Genomic DNA, 19,995 nt, shown 5'->3' with positions numbered 1-19,995 from the left:
TTCTTCTTGTCATTAGAACTTTCAGGATTCACTCTTAGAAACTTTGAAATATACAATACAGTACTGCTAACTATAGCCACCATGCTGTATATTATATTGCCAGAACTTAGATAACTGGAAGTTTGTACCTTCTGACCACCTTCCCCCAGCCTGTACCTCTGGCCTCTAACAAACACAAATCTGTTCTCTGTTTATGAATTCAGTTTTTTAGATTCCACATAAAAGTGAGATCATACAGTACTTGTCTTACTCTGACTTACTTCATTTAGCATAATGCCCTCAAGGTCCACCAATGTCGGTATAAATGGCAGGATTTCCTTCTTTTTTATGGCTGAGTAATACTGCACTGTACACCACATTTTGTTTATTCATCTGTTGACATACATTTATGTTGTTTCCATGTCTTGGCTATTGTGAATAATGCTGCAGTGAACGCGAGGGTGCAGATACCCTTTTGAAATAGTGATTTCACTTCTTTGGATAAATACCTTGAGGTGGAATTGCTGAATCAAGTATTAAAATTAGAGGACAATCTAGGAGTTCTAACAAAATAATAGGCGTTTTGGTGAATGAAACAAAAGAGATGAGAGAAAATAATCAAGAAAAATTGTGACATTGGATAGGGATGGTGCCCATGGACAGAAGTGGAAAAGTTGATGCTAATTTTTTCAGTCAGAAATTAACAAATATCTAAAACGGGAAAGTCAAGCAAGAAATCAAACAGTCTTCCAAGATTTGTTAGTTACTGCTCCCACCCTCTTGAATTTTCTCTCCCTAAAGGCAACTACTTTTCACTTCTTTAGCTAATTATTTATGTCATTTGCGTGTATGTTTCTGCACAATAAACTCATATGATCAAAAGTAATTCTGTTTGTCTCTTTTCCTCAAGACCTTGATGAATTTAGCTAATAAAATCTAAATATGTTTTCAAGTGTAGTTTTTAGATTATGGAAGTCATAATAATAAGTGAACCTTCTTTTAACAAAGTAATCTGACTGTAGTGACTTAGATCACACAACATCTTTAGTCTGATTGTGTATTAAAAATTGAATCCATAACAAGAAGTACACAGAAATAAAATCACTTGCGTTAAGCTAAACTTACAGGACCATGTTATTAGTAAGCACCAATGAAGTTCCACTAAAAGGATGTGTAATTGTTCTTAGCAACTAAAGGCTCAGTATTTTCAGAGGATAACTCTACCAAAAATTTAGGTCAGATAATTTCACTACTACTTAACCTATCCCAGAGCATAGAAAGAGAAGGAAAGCTTATGAATCCCAAACCTGACAAAGGTTACAAAAAAAGAAAAACTACCACCAATCTCACCAATGAGTGTTGTTATAAAAATCTTAACTAAAATGTTAATAAATAGAATACAAAAGCATACTTAAAATTAATAATATGACCAAATAAAGTTTAATTAATAAAATGTAAAGGTGTTTCAATACTGTAAGATCCCTGAAAATAATAATAAAGCTATGGAGAAAACTAGTAAGACCATTTCACTAGATATTGCAAAGACATTAGACAAAATTCAACTCTTAAATAACAGTATTTAAGATGACTAAAATGACTATAACTTAGAAGAATTTCTCCTTTGGAAAAAAAATCAATCAAATCCTTAATATTAAATATTGAAACCGTGAAGCCTTTAAAAAAATCCACTAGAAGTTTAATATATGTAAGGTACAACAACATGAAATACTAGTATAATGGGAGCAATTATTTTTGAAAGGCATTAAGAACTGACATTAAGAACTATTATGCTTTTATGGTTTCCCAGTGTATAGTTTATATATTGTAAACAATTACTATATTATAGTTGCACCCATGGTGAGCTATTAAAGAGATGTTAGAAATCATCTCTTTTGCCTAATTATACCTGTTGCAACCTGTTAATGAAGGTATTCAATGTTACATGAAAATAATTCCAGGAGGTATATTTTCAGCAATTATAAAAATATGTGGGTGTGGGTGTGTATCATACCTTACGAACAATCTTAAGTATAATACACATAGAATACCTTTGCAAACAGAACCCCCAATTTTTTTAACCTACAGAAACTCCTTTAGAGAACCATTCTTTTCAGAGTCTGCAAGCTGTCTTATTGGTCAATGTGCTTGCCATGTCTCCTTTATTATTTCCTCCCATGCCAGAACTCAATAATGGCTTTCTTTGGTATTTTCTAGGCTAAAGGCATTAAGATTTCTTAAAGTAGAGGATCAGAAATTCTAATTCCAGTCACCTGGGTGGCTAATGCTTTAATTTGCATAAGAAGTATGTTAAAATTCACAGAGGCAGGAGTAGAAAAGGAAATGACATGGGGTGCTTTGCTAAAGATGAGAGGATTGCAGTTGTGACCTTCCCATTCATCAGGTAGACATTTATCTCATTCTGCCACTTCTGTGATAGAGCAGACTTTATGAGGATAGTTCTCAGAAAATTTAAAACAGTCAACAAAAGCTGTCACATTGAGTTTTCTTCGAGAAATTACACTTGGAGAAATTACACTTGATGCGCAGAAAATTCCTGAAGGTTACATCCAAAATCAAATCCTTACTGAAAAACCTGCTAACCTCTTTCTTTTTTATTCAAGGGTTCTTGCTGGGTGTTATCTTCTCTACTGTATTGTTTTTTGTTTTCAAAATAAGCAGACAAGCCTAGTTCGACAGCAGACACTTGGGGACTTAAGTAGGTTTTAACCTTCTGTTTATGGAATTTTCACTAAGTAAGTCTTAATATTTTAAATGATTGGGTTTTACTGACTTCATAAAAATGGAAATTGGAACCCAGGGTCATCAGTAAATTGAATGTTTTGTTCAGATTTTCACATAATTAGAATTTATATTTTCAGAAAAGACTATTTACTAAGTCATTTTAAAGGTATGCTTGCTTTCTGATTCTTTGGGTAATTTTTTTCCCCCAAATCTTCAAATAAATTCTCATACTTAATCAGAGTGCAATAAAATAAAAATTAAACATAATTCAATAATATTGAGATCCTTGGCATCAATTCATTCCATGAATCTAAGATAGTATTCAACTGAGTTGTGGGAGTAGTGCCAGGAAGCAAGCACGTGGGAGGCTTTGGGGCACTGATGTTGGTTGGAGTCCTGCTCATACAGTTAATTAGTTCAATTTGTACAGTTCACCATGTTGCACATTTCTGTTTGTATACTTTTCATAAAAAGCTTAAATATGAGGTCTGTTTGTGGCAGATGGGTGGTAGTTAACTTCCAAGTGCTGAATATTCTTCATCTGCAAATTACCTTAGGCATAGATCTGATTTCCATGATTCAGTGACAACTGATAAACCAGTACTGTGATTCCCAAACCTCTGAGACACAAGACTCAGGCAACACCTCCTGTCTCTACCCCTTTCATTAACTTTGTCTAGGGCTTGTGTGTGTTGGGGGAAATTCAGTATTGTCAAGAATACTTTTTGAGAAGTAGTAATGTAATGTTTTCCTTTAGTGTCATAAGCAAATTATATGAGCTACTAACACATTTTAAACAAGAGCATTTAAAGAAAATTGCCCCAAATTTAGTTGGCTTACAAATTAAATTTTGCAAATCCTTGGCATAATGCAAAAAAGGGAACACTGGTTTGAAAAGGGGCATGAGTATTCATTACTTCATTTTCTCTTTCTCATTCATGTGTTGACCTACTCACCTTTGCCGTTATTTACTACATGTACGATACATATTCAGTGCCTTCTATGTGCCAGGGTCTGAGGATATGAAGATGAGTCTGATATAGCTACCTGAATCAGAGAATGGCTAACTTATCATCAAACCTGTTTTTTCTTTTTCCTGGGCACTAAGTTAAACTATCGTTCTGAGCTTCCCCACAGTCAGAGAAGACATATGACTGAATTTACAGCCAATGCAACAGAAGGTCTGGTCCATGAAACCCCCCCTCCCCCCATGCAGGATCCCTTCCATCCACTAGAATAACTGAAGTGAGCATGGCAACCTAGAAAGCCAGTATGGAGGATAGTGGATTCACAAGACAGAAGGAGCCTGAAATGTTACCTGCAGGACAGCGACTCACTAATCATGAACTTCTGGGGACTTAATGAGACTGAGAAGTAAACTTATTTCATGTTTGAGCTTGTGGGTAAAATTGCAGTATTTTCAGAATCTCTCACCTGGCTTTCGTGCATCTCCCTTATCAACAGGCATTTCTAAGGAACCTAGAGAAATAGTTCATCTCCATATCAATGAGTAGTTAACCTGGGTGACCAAAGGCTTATCTGAACCTGAGAGGTTGGGAGAAGAATTTGATTGCCTCTGCTGCTTCAGTAGAGAGATAGACACTGGATGGCTTTTTTTTTTGGTAAGCAATAAACAGGTTTAAAACTTTACTTCTCCCTTTCCTCTGCTGCTTCAGTAGAGAGATAGACACTGGATGGCTTTTTTTTTTGGTAAGCAATAAACAGGTTTAAAACTTTATTTCTCCCTTTGACTGATCTTGGTTTCAGCTAGGTATTTTGTCCTGGGATTTCTTCTCCCTGGGGTTACATCCGTTGGTAGTCAGCAGGAACTCTGAACCCACAATCTGTCTGAATGGGTGTGACCTTTCAGCAGGCTGCTTCTCGAGATGATGGGGAGATGCCCTGTGGATAGTGGGGAGGCCCCAGTGGATGCAGCTGCAGAGGGTGCAGCTTCACTTGGGAGCCCCCCATCTGTGGGGCTTCCAATTTTGGAGCCCCTAGTGGGGAACTGGTCTAGGGTAAAGCACCTGCTAGAGGGGTTGGGCCTTCCCCAGAACTGGGGAAGAATGGAGACACCAGAAGCTGAAGAATTAGCCCTCCGTGAGATAGAAGACTGCTTAGAGGCTCTGAGTGGCCATGTAGCAGTGGGCATTATAAGGTCTCTTTTCCGCTCGATAGTGGAATAGTTATCAAGGAGAGACAGAGGGCTATCAAGGAGAAAGAGGGCTACTGAAGAGGGTTATCAAGGAGAGAGAGAGGGACTTTGGCAGGAGAAACACTTCAGCATCACTCAGAGAAGCTGGGCGATGACTTATGGGAGGCTCTTAAGAAGAGGGAAAATGGATTGAGCTCCTGGAAGATTCTTTAAGAGCAGTGATGGGGGAGGTGGCAGGAGAAGCTGCGTTCCAGGGGACTGTGGGAAGGGGGAGGAAAGAGTGGTGCCTTCAGCCCTGGACATGGTGGAGGAGCCGGGGGGAGTAGATGAGGATGTGGGGCCATGGGCCGATCTTCCCAGGCCACTGCCCCAGGTACCAGCCTCTACTGCATTAAAGGCCCACCTGGCTCTAATTAAAAAAATAAAAATGAAACAACCATGGGCTCGTCAGGGCAAGGAGCCACCCCTACCCCAGGTTGTGGAGCACTCCATGCTCTGCTCCTATGCCCAGGATGAGCTGGTGGACATAAGCGTCCGGTACAGGCAGAAGCCATCGGAATCTCTGCCTACATGGCTTTTACCTCTCTGGGATATGGGGGTGGAAAACATTGTTATGTCGGGTACTGAGATGAGTAGACTGGCTTCCCTGACGACTCACCTTTCCCTCTGGCAGTGGTTGAAAAGTGCCCGTCATGCCTCAGGGAATCAGGCACTTCTGGAATGGCTGTCAGCTGCAGTCAGGGCATTTAGGCCTAATCAAGGTGATATACCATATTTACCCATTAGCTGGAAAATGTATGTAGAGCTCCAACAGTTACTATAGGAATTGGGCATGAAAAAGATCATCTATAATATGGACCCCTAGAGCCCCAATGAGTTGTCGTTCACTGTAGGAATGATAAATCTGGTATTTCATACAGCTCCCACATCTGTCTTTAGGTCCCTAGTGACTACCCTTGGCCCCCACATAGGGCAACCCATAAGTGAGGCTACTTGTACTTTAGCAGATCTGGGGATGGTTGAACCAATAAGGGCATGAAAGGCATGGGCTATTGACAGAAAGGAGAGGTGCAAAGGCCCCGTGAAGGTCTTGAGGACCCAGATGTGGGTTGATTTGAAAAAGGCCGGGGTAGTGAAAGAAAAATCTTGATGGGCAGCCCAGTAGAATCTTGTTAGAACTGTGGCACCAATTAAAGCCAGAGCAGCAGTTCTAGCTGCTGAGGTCCAGGATATGGAAACTGGAGTCAAGGCCTCATGCCTGGCCTTTGTCCCTGCAAAACTTCTTGGCGGAAAGTACTCAGGATTTGCCTGAGTCCTCACCCCCACAGGAGAATGACTGGGCATTGCGGTTTGACAGGGGGCATCAAGGTCCCCACATTGGGGGATGTGGAGGGGCCCAGAGGCCACATATAGAATTAGCAATTCACTGGTCCCCTGTGAATGTACAATAGGTCCTGATGCTGGTGAACACAGGAGCTGAGTGTTCTCTGATTTATGTCAACCCTGAGTGTTTTCCCGGGACCTCTGCTATGATGGATGGCTATGAGGGTAAGGCAATTAGAGTGAAGAAAGCCCAAATCCCATTGGGGATAGGGTGTTTACCCCAAAGGACTATACTGTGTACATTTCTCCCATCCCTGAATATATTTTAGGGGTAGATATCCTGCAGGGCCTGTGGTCACAGACCACTGCAGGTGAGTTCAGACTGAGGGTACGTGTGGTAAAGGCAGTTCTGAGGGGACATGCTAAGCACCTACCTGTAGTTCTGCCTATACCTCGGCGGGTGACAAATACTAAGCAGTATAAATTGCTTCGGGGGCACAAGGAAAATAGAGGAACTACAGGAGTTGGAAGAGGTAGGCATCATAAAGACCATTTATAGTCCTTTTAATTTCCCAGTGTCGCCACTGAGAAAGCTAGACGGCTCCTGGCATATGACCACGGACTACAGGGAATTGAATAAAGTCATACCCCACCCCCCCTTTGCATGCTGCTGTCCCCTCTGTAGCAGCCACTCTGGACACACTGAGTCATAAGCTGGGCATGTACCATTATGGGCACGGACATTCACTGTCCTTCCACAGGGATACTTCCACAGTCCCACCATCTGTCATGGACTTGTAGCTGAGGACTTGGCCACATGGAAGAAACCACAAACTGTGCAGTTTTATCACTACATTAATGATATTATGCTCACGTCTGATTCTCTTTTAGATTTAGAAGGGGCAGTTCCTAGATTGCTGCAACATCTACAGGAGAAAGGATGGGCTGTGAACAGCACCAAGGTTCAGGGACCTGGTTTGTCTGTAAAGTTCCTGGGGGTTGTCTGGTTGGGTAAAACTAAATTTATTACTGAACAAGTCATAGACAAGGTCCAGGCTTTCCCTACCCCTACCATTTTGGCAATATTACAAGAGTTTTTGGGTCTTTTGGGCTACTGGAGAGTGTTTATCCCACACTGGGCACAAATTCTGAAGCCCTTATACTGGTTGGTACGAAAGGGCATCAGGTGGGACTGGGACGAGACGTGCAGTTGGTTTTACTGCTAAGTGAGCAATCAAGGCCGTGCAGGCCTTGAATGTAATGGACTCATCAAGGCCCTGTGAGCTAGGTGTTCATGTAACTGAAGATGGTTATGGATGGGGTGTTTGGCAGAGACTTGAACAGACACGCCAACCTATTGGATTCTGGTTACAACTATGGAAAGGAGCAGAGGTCCAGTACACCTTGATAGAGAAGCAACTGGCTGCTGTGTACCATGCCTTGCTGGTATGGAGCCCATCACCGGAACAACTCAGACCAAGGTAATAACCACCTATCCCATTGTGGGGTCGGTACGAGACTGGACCCAAAGTCCATGGAGTGGCATGGCACAGATGCCTACACTGGACAAAGGGGCACATGTTTACAGGAGCATAGTGCCCTCTCTGCTAGATCCTTAAGTGGAGAACTCCAATGCTTATTGGGCCAGTGACCTATACTGGAGGAAAGCAGGAAGAACTTGCTTTTGAGCCATTGGTAGCCAAGAGTCCTTTTCAGGAGGGAAAAGCCCCTATACCTGAAGATGCTTGGTACACAGACGGCTCCAGTCATGGGCAATGGCAAAGTGGAGGGTGGTGCCTTTCCATCCTAAGACTGAGACAATATGGATGGAGGATGGAGAGGGGCAGAGCAGCCAATGGGCTGAGTTGCAGGCAGTATGAGTTGTGATCATCAAGGAGCCTTCCCTTATAGTTGTCTGCACTGACTGCTGGGCCATCTATTGGGGATTGACCCTGTGGCTACCGACATGGTACCATGCCAACTGGATGGTTGGTCACTGGCCCTTTTGGGGGTAAGAGCTGTGGCAAGACCTATGGGCCTCTGGTCAGACTAAGACTTTTACCCTATATCATGTGACTGGGCATTTGCCTTTGGTATCCCTAGGGAATGATGAAGCAGACACATTGGCCCAGGTGTGCTGGCTAGAAGGAAAGCCTGCCTCTGATGTGGCCCAATGGTTACATCAGTGTTTGTTGCACGTGGGGCAAAGGACAATGTGGGCTGTAGCCCATCGGTGGAGCTTGTTAATTGACCTTTGAAGAAGTCAGCCAAGCCTGGAAGGAGTGTCTTGTGTGCTCTAACAGGGACTTAAACCGAGTCCCGCAGCAACATGGGACAATAGTAAAGGGGCTGATACCCCTTGTCAGGTGGCAGATAGACTCTATATTGGGCCTCTGCCCATATCAGAAGGATATCGGTATGCCATGAATTGTGTGGATATGGCTACTGGAATAATGGTTGCTTTTCCTGCACGTTGTGCAAATCAGCAAACCACAAAGAGGGACCTAGAGCATTACTTTGCAGCCTATGGCTGGCCACATGTGATTGAGAGTGATCAAGGCACCCAATTTCCTGGACATGCGTTACAAGGATGGGTGCAGCAATTAGGAATAAAGTGGAAATTTCATGTACCATATAACCCTACCAGGGCAGGCATGATAGAGACGTACAACGGTTTGTTGAAATCGGCCCTGAAGTTGGACACCAATACTCTACGGGGCTGGTCAGTTTGCTTATGGACAGTGCTATGGCATTTGAATGAGAAGCCCTGAAAAGGAGTCTTGAGCCCTGTTGATATGGTAATACACCTTGCTGCCTCTCCTATACAACTGTATGTGCAAACCAAAGAGGAGTTATTGAAGCCAGGATATGGTCAGCAGAGCAACATCCTGCTTCCAGCTCCTACTGCATTAAACCATGGAGACACTGGTAAGTGGATGTGGCACTGGACATTTTGACTCATGGAACAGCAATGGCTGGCCCTTCTGGCACCTTGGGGAAAAGGCCTGGAAGCTGGCCTTGTATGTATTCCTGGAGTAATAGCAGAGTGGCCCCCAAAGATCATGGTAGTATACCCAAAATGTTGAGGAGGTAAGAGCATCTTATGGGAAGTTTTGTTTTATCTTTATGGCCAGTGCATGTACCTCCCCTAGCTGTATATATTGACCCATATTGACCCACTTGTAACTCCCACCGGGAGAGAGGTGAATGTTTGGTATACTAGACCAGGATGAGATCTCATTCCACCCACTGTTCTATCATAGGACCACTCTCTTCATGTATCCATCTGATGGAGAAGATTTGCCTATGCTGGTGTCATTAAAACACGTATCTTATCATCCTTAAGGTTATTTTCTTCTATAGTCCTTGTGGCCTATATGTGCTCCCTGGCTGCAGCTGCTGAATGATGATTGTTCTGAACTCTACCTCTTCAGCTACTGCCTGACTGTGTAATGGGTGAGCTATGGACTTAATCTGCATAGGACTTTGAATCCTCTAGCTTGAGGATTATCATGATTTTATTACTGTTGCTATTGTATGTCATTAGTCTGGTTACAATGCTCCAGTTTTCTTGCTCAGGGACCACTGCTGAAGAGGGGGGATAAGTAGATAGTAAGGCGGGATTTCTGGAGGGGTGCCCTCTGGGTAAACTTGCAGTATTTCCAGAATCTCTTGCCTGGCTTTAGTGCATCTCTGTATCAACAGGTGTTTCTAAGGCAGGGAGAGAAGTAGTTTATCTCCATATCAATGGGTATTTATGGAGGGCTTCTCTGAATCTGAGAGGATCTGAGAGGTTGAGGGGAGGATTCTCTGGCTTCTGCCACTTCAGGAGAGAGACAGACACTGGATGGCTTTTTTTTTTTGTAAGCAATAAATGGGTTTTCAACTGTATTTCTCTCTTTGACTGATTTTGGTTTCAGCTAGGGTTCTGTCCTGGGATTTCATCTCCCCAGAGTTACAGAGCTATTTTACATTTGTGGGTTGGTTTGCTAAAGGCACGGGCATTAAGTAATAATGTGAACCCAAGGAGTTGACTAACTTTTAAGGAGATACCTATTTACAAACAAAAAGTTACAATATAATTTAATAAGTGTTACAGTAAAATGTTATATCAAAGTTAAAGAAGGGAACAGTTAACTCTGCCTCAAAAGGGTTCTTGAAATTAAGTCACATGTAAAGAGAAGTTTGAAGGATGAATAGATGAAGAATTTATCAGGAAGAAAAGGGATGATGCCTAGTAAAGGGGATGTATGAAGCAGCAGCATGAACACACTTACTGTACCCATGAATATTTGGTGGTTATTTGTATTTGTGAGGGGAATGGTAGAAGGTAAGACCAGAAAAGTAGGATGGGGTCAGATGTGACATGATAAGGAGAATAAACATTATCTTGTATGCAATGAGTCAAGGTTAAAAGTGACATGGGGTTAGAAGGGTAGATTGGAAAGGGGAGAGCTTGGAGACAGGAATATAAAGCAAGAGGTGGCAGTGGACATGAAGAAAAGACAGAATTGATAAGTATTTTTAAGGTAAAAGCTAATCTGGATAGATATGGTGGGTGGCAGGAGGGGGAGTGATAAAGCTGAAGGGGAGACAGCTTCTATCCTAAAATATTAAGTACTGAGAAAAGTAGATGTTCTGAAATCAGAAAGCAAGTATGGACTATTGGGGAGAGAGAGGTACTATAATTAGTTCAATTTTAAAATTACTTAATTTGAAACACTTTTCTGAATCCCTCAAATAGGTCACGGGGAATTATGGGTCTGGCCTACAGTATATTTACTTTAGTGTATGGGTCATCTTTTGCAAGTGAGGGTATGAGAAAGCCCTGAATTTAACTCATGAGTAGATCCCTAAACCACCCTAGCAGGAAATGCTAATCTATTTTTTAAACTTAAATTTTATTTATAAAGAAAAGGTAATCATATAACTCCAACAAATAATTTTAAAAGTGTAGATAAAGTCTTTTCTCCTCTTTCTCAAGCAACTCATTTCTCTTCGAGAGTAATCAATGTTATCAGATTTTTTTATATTCTTGGTATAGTCTTTACTCATACAAGCAAATATGCAGGAATCTTCCTTTCCCGCCTTATCATAACGTGTATATATATATAGACCGCTCTCCCCCCACAATCCCTGCCTTCCCTGGATCAAGGCCATTTACTTACCTTAGAGTGGCACCCTCAGTCTTAATTACATCTCCATCTTTCAGATAAACATATTGTTGCTCTCCATCTCCTATAATTTCTTCTCTCTGAGGATTCCGTGGAAGTTTTTTAATGCAATATGTAGTGTCTAGTCACAAAACATGTAAAAATATATTAAGTCACTCTTTAAATGACAATTCAGCCTTTTAAGAGATCAACTTTCATAGAGCTAACACTTGTGAATGGCTGCAAAAATACTAACATTAAGAGACAATATAAAATGGGATGAATTGTAGCAGCGTATCTTTGGGATGGTAACTATTTCTTCTATCTCAACAAAAAGCTCATCCCCATTAGGTCTACATAAAAGCCTTTGTGTTTTTCTAGTCACTCTTATTTTAGACAAATATTTGAAAGTAGTTTTTTATAATCTCAACTAGCTTTGATATTAAGATGGGTTCTGAAGAGGCAGTAATAAAGAACCTGGCAACTTTTCTCTATGTAGGTGCCTAACACAAAGTAAAAGAAGCCATGGCATCACGGCATCATGGAAGTAGTTATTAAAAGGATGATAGCATAAAGTTCTTTCTGTGAGTGCTGAAAGGAACCCCCAGATCTGGAGCTAAGATATTAAACCATTAAAATAAATTTAATGCATACTACCCCTCATTGACACAAAGAAAATCAATCAACTAACCAATCCATAGCTTCGTGCCAATTTTCTAACCAGTATACCATGTGTAGTGAATACAAGCACCATGACACCAAAGTGCTTAAAAAATCTGCCAGAGTTGGGGAAACAAAACTGACAAACAGGAAATAAAGAACTATACTCAGTACCATTTACAAATACTAAATGAACAATTCTGCTAATAAAAGCAAACAGGAGTTTAGAGACAGGAAAAACAATTAGCAAAGGATTCATAAATGTGATAGACATTGAGGCTGACTAATAGGAAGAATAGGGTGGGAAAAGGTATAGAGACAGACTTGTAGGTAAGGGGAACAGCATTAGTATAGGCATAGAAACAAGAATAAGCATGGCTTATGAGCAATAATGTAATGCTACCTGTTTGTCCAATACAAAGTACTGGCTAGGAAGATAAAGTGGGTTAAGTAAGATGAGCTCAGATCGCAGAGGGCCTTAAATTGCCTTTCACAGACTAGAGGAATTTAAACTTTTCTGATATGGCCACTGTATGCTCCTTAGTTAAGAAACTAAATAGGGTTAACAGGTTGATCAAGATAGCAATGGTAGGTGCAGAGACTGGAGGAGGAGAGAGAAAAAAAAACAAGAGGGGATGATTATAATAACCCAGCAGGAAGGAAATGAATATTACAGCCAGGATGGTGGCAATGGAAATATGGAGGGAGAAAAAGACATTCACAGAAAAATTGACAAGGCAGAGAAATATGGCCAGTATAGAAGATAAAGGAGATAGAACTATTGCCAATGTAATAGACCTTCTTTCTCTAGCCCCAAATTCCATTATTTTGTAATTTAGAGGCTGAAGCAAAAAATAACATTCTGTTCTGGGAACTGACATTATATAATAAGGTTGTCTTCATTATATAGTGAGATGGTGAGTTTTTTTGTTTTATATTTTTAATCTGTGTAATTTGCTTTTTAGTGTAATATGTTTTTAGTAATGAAACTTTTGACAATCTTCCTAAAATACTTAAAATTATCTCAAAATTACAATGTAAACGTCATACTATAAAACAACTGTGTCAGCTTAAAAAATTACGTGCAAATATGAAAACATCATATTCACAGTAACAGTCTATATAGGCAGGATGGAGAAGGGCAGGCTGAAAGCAATCATATAATAATAGTTATTTTTAATAAAAGCTTATTGATATATAATTCACATACTATGAAATTCACTCTTTAAAAGTAGAGAATTCAGTGGTTTTGTAGTACATTCAAAGAACTCTACAATCATCACCACTATGTACTTTTTAGAACATTTTTGAAACCCCTCAAAGAAACCTGTACCAATGGTAGTCACTCCCAATTTTCTACTTCTCCCAGCCCCTGGAAACACTTACCTACTTTCTGTCTCTATCATATGATCATTTTAACAAGAGGAAACCCTCAATCATTTGTTAAGGTTTGAATAGTGGGTTGTAATATCACTGAAAGTGCTAATTATTAAAGCTGATATAAACATATGGTATTGTTTATATATAATACTTTCTAACAAAAACACATTGAAATTGAGTAACATAGAAATAAACATTTGACTCCTAGGACTTGGATGTGTAATACATGGCAAAGACCCAAATTCAACTGCAAAATAATAATCAGATAATAAAATATGTACTATACTACAAGATTTACTCAAAATAAACCAAACCAAAACATTCAAGCAGGCTGGGCCTACATAGTCCTCATGTTTAGTAAAATTCTGTCTGTCTCCCTGTAAGCCTCTACCAATTCCCTAATTGTACACTGATTGTATTTTAAAATTCTGTAAACAAAACTTATCTTCCATAGAACTCTTATAAACGGCACTCATACTTTTGCTGTGGCCTATAAAAACACAGGTTGTTAGCACTGTAGTTGAAAATTTTCTGACATACTAATAATTAAAACAAAATAGTAAGATAATATGGAATAAGGAAAACAATAATAGAATGAAATGGAACGAGAAAGCAGGTGATTAAAGGTTTGGAGAATGAAGAAATACATGGAATTTTTTTGAGAGATTATGGAAGGTACCTTTGTATAATTCCAGTGTTGAACTACTCAAGGTCTGTGTATGCAGCTGGTCTAGCTGCAATAAAGTACATCACAGAAGATAACAAGCCACTTCTCAGGTAAAGTATTGAAATTTTAGTGGCTGTAAAGGAGTGTCAAAATTTTCCTTGATTTTCTTTAAATCGATCTAACAGGTAATCTATTATACAAATACTCATTACTTTGTATGGAACTCAAAACTATTTTGAATTTTAAAAAAGTGGGTCAACTATCCATTAAGAGGTGAATGGATAAACAAATCATGGTATATTCTTACCATGGATTACCACTTAAGAAGGAACAAATTACTGATACTTGAAACATGGGTGAATCTCAGAAACATGATGCTGTGTGAGTGAAGCCAAGTAGAAAGCAATTCATGTACTTTCTATGTGAAATTTTAGAACAGGCAAGACTAATCTATAGTGCAATAAAGCCTATCAATGGTTGCTGGATATGGAGGGGAGTCACTATAGAGGGGCAAGAGGAGATCTCTTTTTGGGGTGGTGGGAGTGTTCTTAATCTTGGTTGGAGTGGTCACATGTTTACCAAACTATACACTTAAAATGAGCACATTTTATGTATGTAAATTCAAGCTCAATAAAATGGGTTGGGCTGTAAACATTAAAAATTTTCAAACTGACCCTAATGCTAAGAGTTGACTAAAGCTAATTAAGGACACTCAACATGTTTTTTAATTCACAAAATTTAATAGCCAGATAGACAAGTGAAATAAGGGTGAGGAAAAGACAGACTGACCAAGAGTGACATCCTGTGGCATTCAGTCCCCTTGGATTGGAAGCAAGTAGGTTAAAGGGTAAGAATGTGAAGCTAGACAGCTTTTTATAATGGGCAGCCTGGTGGTACTGGGTGCTGTAGCTGAGAATATCTTTGTGTCCCAACTGTAGTCTTAAGGCCTAAAAAGAAGACACTTAAAAAAAATGTAGAAATATTAGTTGAATGTATATGCACATTCATTCTGTGAATCTATGTTTTTGACCTTGTTCTTCCTGTGCCTTAAACATGCCGGGTACACCCCCATTCCTGGAGTATCTCTGGTCCTGCAATGTCCTCTGCCTGGTATGCCCTTATCTGATATCTGTATAGTTTATTCTTTATCACTGTCCACCTTGATATAATAGCCACTGCCATCTTTATTTTCTCTCCCCTTTTTCTTTGCTTAGCTTTTTCTTCATAGCACCTGTTACCAGCTGGCCTATTATTTATTTACCATTTACCTTCCCTACAAGAATGAAAGCTCTATGAGAGTAGTCTCTTTGTTTTATTTGCTGCTATATCCCTGTGCCAAGAACAGTGCCTACAGATAGCAGTCACTTGAATTATTTGTAAAAACAAAGAATAAATCTGTGAGTGGTGATGAGGGAATAGGAGAGAGATGGTAAAGTTTCAGAACTAAATAAAAATAGAAAAACAGGGCTTTTCCTTTCCTCTCTTCAAATTGGGGGCCATATTCAAGTTACATTAATTTCTAGAAATACCATTTAGATATGTATGGTATTCAGTAAGTGGCTTACTAGCTTGCCTAGCTCTGTAACTAAAATAAATTATTTTGAAACACAAGTGTTCCTCAATGGGCTTAAAGAATGTTTTCTGTTTACCATTGCTGATGCTTTTACAAATATCTCCTATGCCTCCAGTATGATCACGGTGCCAATGGGTCACTATGATTTCCTGGATTGCTGTGTTAAATTCAGTCAGAGCTTGCTTTAAACAGCTGATATATTCTGGAACTGCCGGTTCTCCAGTGTCAATGAGGATTCTCCTGAAAATTAGATGGGAGATAATCACACACTGGAACTTAGAGTTAATACTAGCACATTTGTCATACAGATAATTCACATTACTTAATTTAAGAAACTACATAAATTGCTTGTTTTCAACATGCTTGAAAACTAGATGTTACTTTAGCTTAACTATAGTATTCTCACCTTAAGAAAGTTCTTTGAAAAAACTTTTAGCTAAATGAAAGTCTGAACAATAGCAATAATGAGCATCACATAGCATTTAAATATGGCACTATTCCAAGGACTTTACATGTTTAAATGATTGTTTTCCTCATGACAACTGTTTAAGGTAGGTATTTCATTATTATATGCAGAAATTAAGCAACTTGTCCAAAGTTACTCTGAATAAAGCAGAACCAGAATTCAAACCCAGGGTTCTGGTATCAGAATATGTGCTTTTATTCACTCTTCCTTCAAGATCCTTTACGACATCCTCAAATGTCTTATAGATATGAAAGAATTTAATTCAATGGTATCCTTAAAGAAATCTAGTCTTCTGCACTGCATATTCAACTTATGGCTGAAGTTTTACATTGGCTTCCTGAAACATGCAAAGGAAGGTAGCAGGGAAGTCCCGGGGAAATGCCTGAGCTGTTTTATTTCTTTACTTAGACTATCTTATCTTACTTGGCTCGTGGTTGTCGACCTTCCTTATACTTTGTCCTTCCTCACTGTTTTATGGGATGAGTCTTTCTCTATGAAGTTTTTCTGAACTAAAGAAATAAGGGTGACATTTTCCTCCTTAAGAACCAATTCACAAACTTCTTGATTCATGCTGTTTCACAGTAATACCTCCCTAATTCAGGAAGGGGGAGAAAAGATTAGTCTCTCTGAGAGACTTTTTCTGAGTCATTCATTCATTAATTCATCACTAACTGTTTCCCAGTTACATACTGTGGGCCACACCTTTTTTGCAAGACAAAAAGCCCTAAGAAACATTTGGAGCTTTCATATTTCTCTCTTTGATCCTCAGATCAACTGTAGGGAGGTTTTATTACTTTATTTTACAGAAGAGGAAACTGGTCTTCAGAAAGGCTAAGTGATTTGCTCCAGGCCCCCCAGCAAGTAGTGCTGGGAAAGATGAGATATTCAGACACAAGGTCCAGTGACTTCTCCATTCAAGACAGTGCCACTCTGGTGGAAGGCGACTGCTGAAGCAAGCACCAAGAATCATTCTTCATGTGGCATAAATAAAACTTTAGCTGTAAACTAGAAAAAAAAGTTCTCAATTTCCTCCTTAGCAAATATCAATGTCTGTGAATAGTTACTGCAGAGGATTAGATGGTGTCACCTCTGTGTGGGCATGCTGATTTTGTTCTTCATGGCCACAGACAATGCCCCATGTCAGGAGGTCATTTTGCAAATCCGAGTTCGTATAATTAAGGGGAAAAGAGAAAAGTTCAGAAGAATCTGTACAGGTCTGTGACCAATTTTCAAGTGGCTGTGGTTCACTCAAGTGGAGACTGAAGAAAGCCATTGGCTGCACTAGTCTGAAGATCAAATTTGGATTTTGTCTTAACTGGAGCTATAAATTTGGGAGTTATTAATAGGTAACAAGGAATCCAAGGAGGTAGACAAAATCACTTAAAGAGAGAATACAGCACAAGAAGAGAAGACTAGGACTGCACCTTGAGGAACTCACACACTTAACAGATCTGGTAAAGAGGATGATTCTGTAAAGGAGACTGCAAAAAAGCAGCTGAAGAGGTAAGAGGAGACCTGAACACATGGTGTTAGCAAATCTAAGAGGGAGTCAACAGTATCAAAAGATACTTTAGTTCAAATAACACTGTAATGGACAAATGGGTTTCATGATATATACCTACCTGTGATTTTAGAACTGTTGTGCAGGAACATGTGGATGCTAATATCAGAACCTCTTGCTGGGACCCAATTAATAATCATTTCTAGCAACTTGACTAGTATTTTATACAGCAGAAATGTATCATCTTTATGTTAACTTACTCAAGCTCAAATATGTGGACTCATCATCTCTCCCTCATATGGGTGATTTCACTGGCCATTCCACTCCTTGAGTTTATGTGAGCAGTGGTGTAAGATGAGAGACCATGAGTCTGTTCTTTTCTCAGTTTCAGGTTCAAGTCTCTTTTAGCACAAGCACTTTGCTACGCTGACTGTGACTGTAGTGTTTAAAGATACACGTATGTATTTTTCATACAACATGGCCTTTAAATGTAAGTCAATTTTTTCATCTGGTTTTCAAACTGAACCAGCCATCTGATTCATCACTGGGAGAAGAGCAGGCTGTGTTGAACTTACTGAGACGGTACATTGATCTCCAACATAGTGTTCTCCTAAAAGATTGTCTAGGGTAATTTTGACTATACGCGATTTTCATCTTAGGTGCTGACTGTAAAACTAATCTAAGAAAACACACTGTAGAGAGTAGGGAAATCCCATGAACTTCCTGGGGTGAAGAAGTCCCAGCCAAGACATTCTACCCTAGATATCAAGTATTTTTTTCTGCTTAATTCTGTTTTCCTAGATTTTGGAGGCAGTACAAAGCTCTTATACCCACCTGACCCTGCCTTGTTTGTTCTGGACTTAACTTGCTTGCCTCCCTGACTTGCAATACTTACAGTTCCTCCATTCTGCTGCTTCTCAATTTCTGATTTACTGGAAAAACGCAAAAACAGCAGATACTTCAAATGGAACTTGACCAACTATACTTATTAAACTGTTTTTACTCATCAACTTTATTAATTGTAACATCTGAGCTGCACAGTTAAATTCTATGTTTAATGGGAACTATATTTTATTTTTATTTAGTATTACCTAGGGTATACTAAAGACTATACAAAACTTGATGTACTTATTGGGCAGTAAACAGTATCTCCCCATTTCTGCATAATTCCTCTAAAACAATGCAGCTGAAGAAAAAAAGTCTTAGAAATACAGGTAGGTTATTCCATTTACAAGATAAATAAGGCCACACAGAAGTGACAAAAAACAAAATTAGCTCCTCTTCCCCAAGGGCTAGGGTGATTGTCTCTTTCAGGTTTCACAGAATTGAGCCATTTGGGAGCAATGAAATCCTGCCCTCTGCTGCAGAGTTAAGGAAAAGGCCTTAGCACAATTAACCACTTTTCTGAAGGGAGGTTATACTATGGGCAAAACAGGGAAAAAAGGTGAGCCAAGGGCTTGCCTGGATTCTTAACAACCGTAGGCGAGCCGAATTTCTCAGCAGCTTAAACAACGCTTACCCTGGATTCGACATTAAGCAAAGTAAACAAGGTTTCAAAAACAGTAAGCACCCCGGCGCCTTAACCCCCACCGTTCACCCTTATTAGCGGTTGTTAAGTTAGAATACGCGGGGTAGTCGTGATTTAGAGGAGGCCCTAAGCGGAGTGTCTGAGAACGGTCCCGGTTAAGACTGCTCGGGTGCGGGCAGGATGACTTGCTACCGGCTGCGGGCGCACTGCCTCTCCAACCGCGGCGCGCAGTCGTCGCAGCCCCAGCTCGCTGAGTCGCGCGGGGCCGTGTGTTAAGTTGCGGGGATAGAGGGACGTTTACCTGGGGCCGATCCCAACCAAATAGGTGTTGGTGCCCTGCAGGGTCATGGGACCTGGATTACAGCCCAGGACGCGTACCACCCGCCCGGACAACTGCTCGATGAGCCGCAGAGTAGCAGCCATCTCTGCGTCAGCTCCCAACAGTCTCCTCCCGTATCCGGTGACCAACAGCGGAACTCAGCAACTAGGCCCGGGGAGGGGCGGGGCAGCAGTCACGTGACACCACGCCAGCGGAGCGGGGGAGGAATGGTGCCTCCCGGGGCCGGGGCACAGATCACGTGATGCCGCGCGGGCTTCGCCCTCGGTAGTAGGGAGGGAGATCTCGAGCGCGTGGCGTGAGACGGCTGAGGCGAGGCTGGATTTCTGCCTGCGCGGCGCTACCGCCTGTCGCAGAGGCTGGTACCTTCACAAGAGTTTGTATCCAAGCAGGCGAGTTTACCCAGGTGGAAGAGAACCTGTGTCGTCTTGTACTGAAGTAAAGGTTAGGTTTAGGGTTAGTCACTGCTAAGCCCCGGGAAGGATTGCCCCTCAGACTTGTGGGCAGTGGGCGGGGTATGTGTGTGGGGTA

At 40.6% G+C, this 19,995-nt stretch overlaps 1 protein-coding gene across 3 annotated transcripts in view; it reads right to left on the bottom strand.

The window, feature by feature from the left end:
- LACTB2 (lactamase beta 2) overlaps positions 1-19,605 on the bottom strand; it is a 29,721-nt gene extending 10,116 nt beyond the window's left edge. For all 3 annotated transcript variants that reach the window (XM_036886264.2, XM_036886262.2, XM_036886263.2), the window contains exons 1-3: positions 19,429-19,605; positions 15,709-15,872; positions 11,368-11,494 (exon numbers count right to left, since the gene is read on the bottom strand). In XM_036886264.2, the coding sequence (XP_036742159.2) occupies positions 11,368-11,494; positions 15,709-15,872; positions 19,429-19,550 (413 nt within the window). In that variant the 5' untranslated portion in view covers positions 19,551-19,605. The remainder of the gene's footprint in view (positions 1-11,367; positions 11,495-15,708; positions 15,873-19,428) is intronic.
- Positions 19,606-19,995: the final 390 nt, after the last annotated feature.

Source organism: Manis pentadactyla, chromosome 3 (assembly GCF_030020395.1).
Source record: "Manis pentadactyla isolate mManPen7 chromosome 3, mManPen7.hap1, whole genome shotgun sequence".
In the NCBI taxonomy this organism is placed as follows: domain Eukaryota; kingdom Metazoa; phylum Chordata; class Mammalia; order Pholidota; family Manidae; genus Manis; species Manis pentadactyla.
The sequence above is the reverse complement of the archived record's forward strand: the minus strand, read 5'-3'. Positions and strand labels throughout refer to the sequence as shown.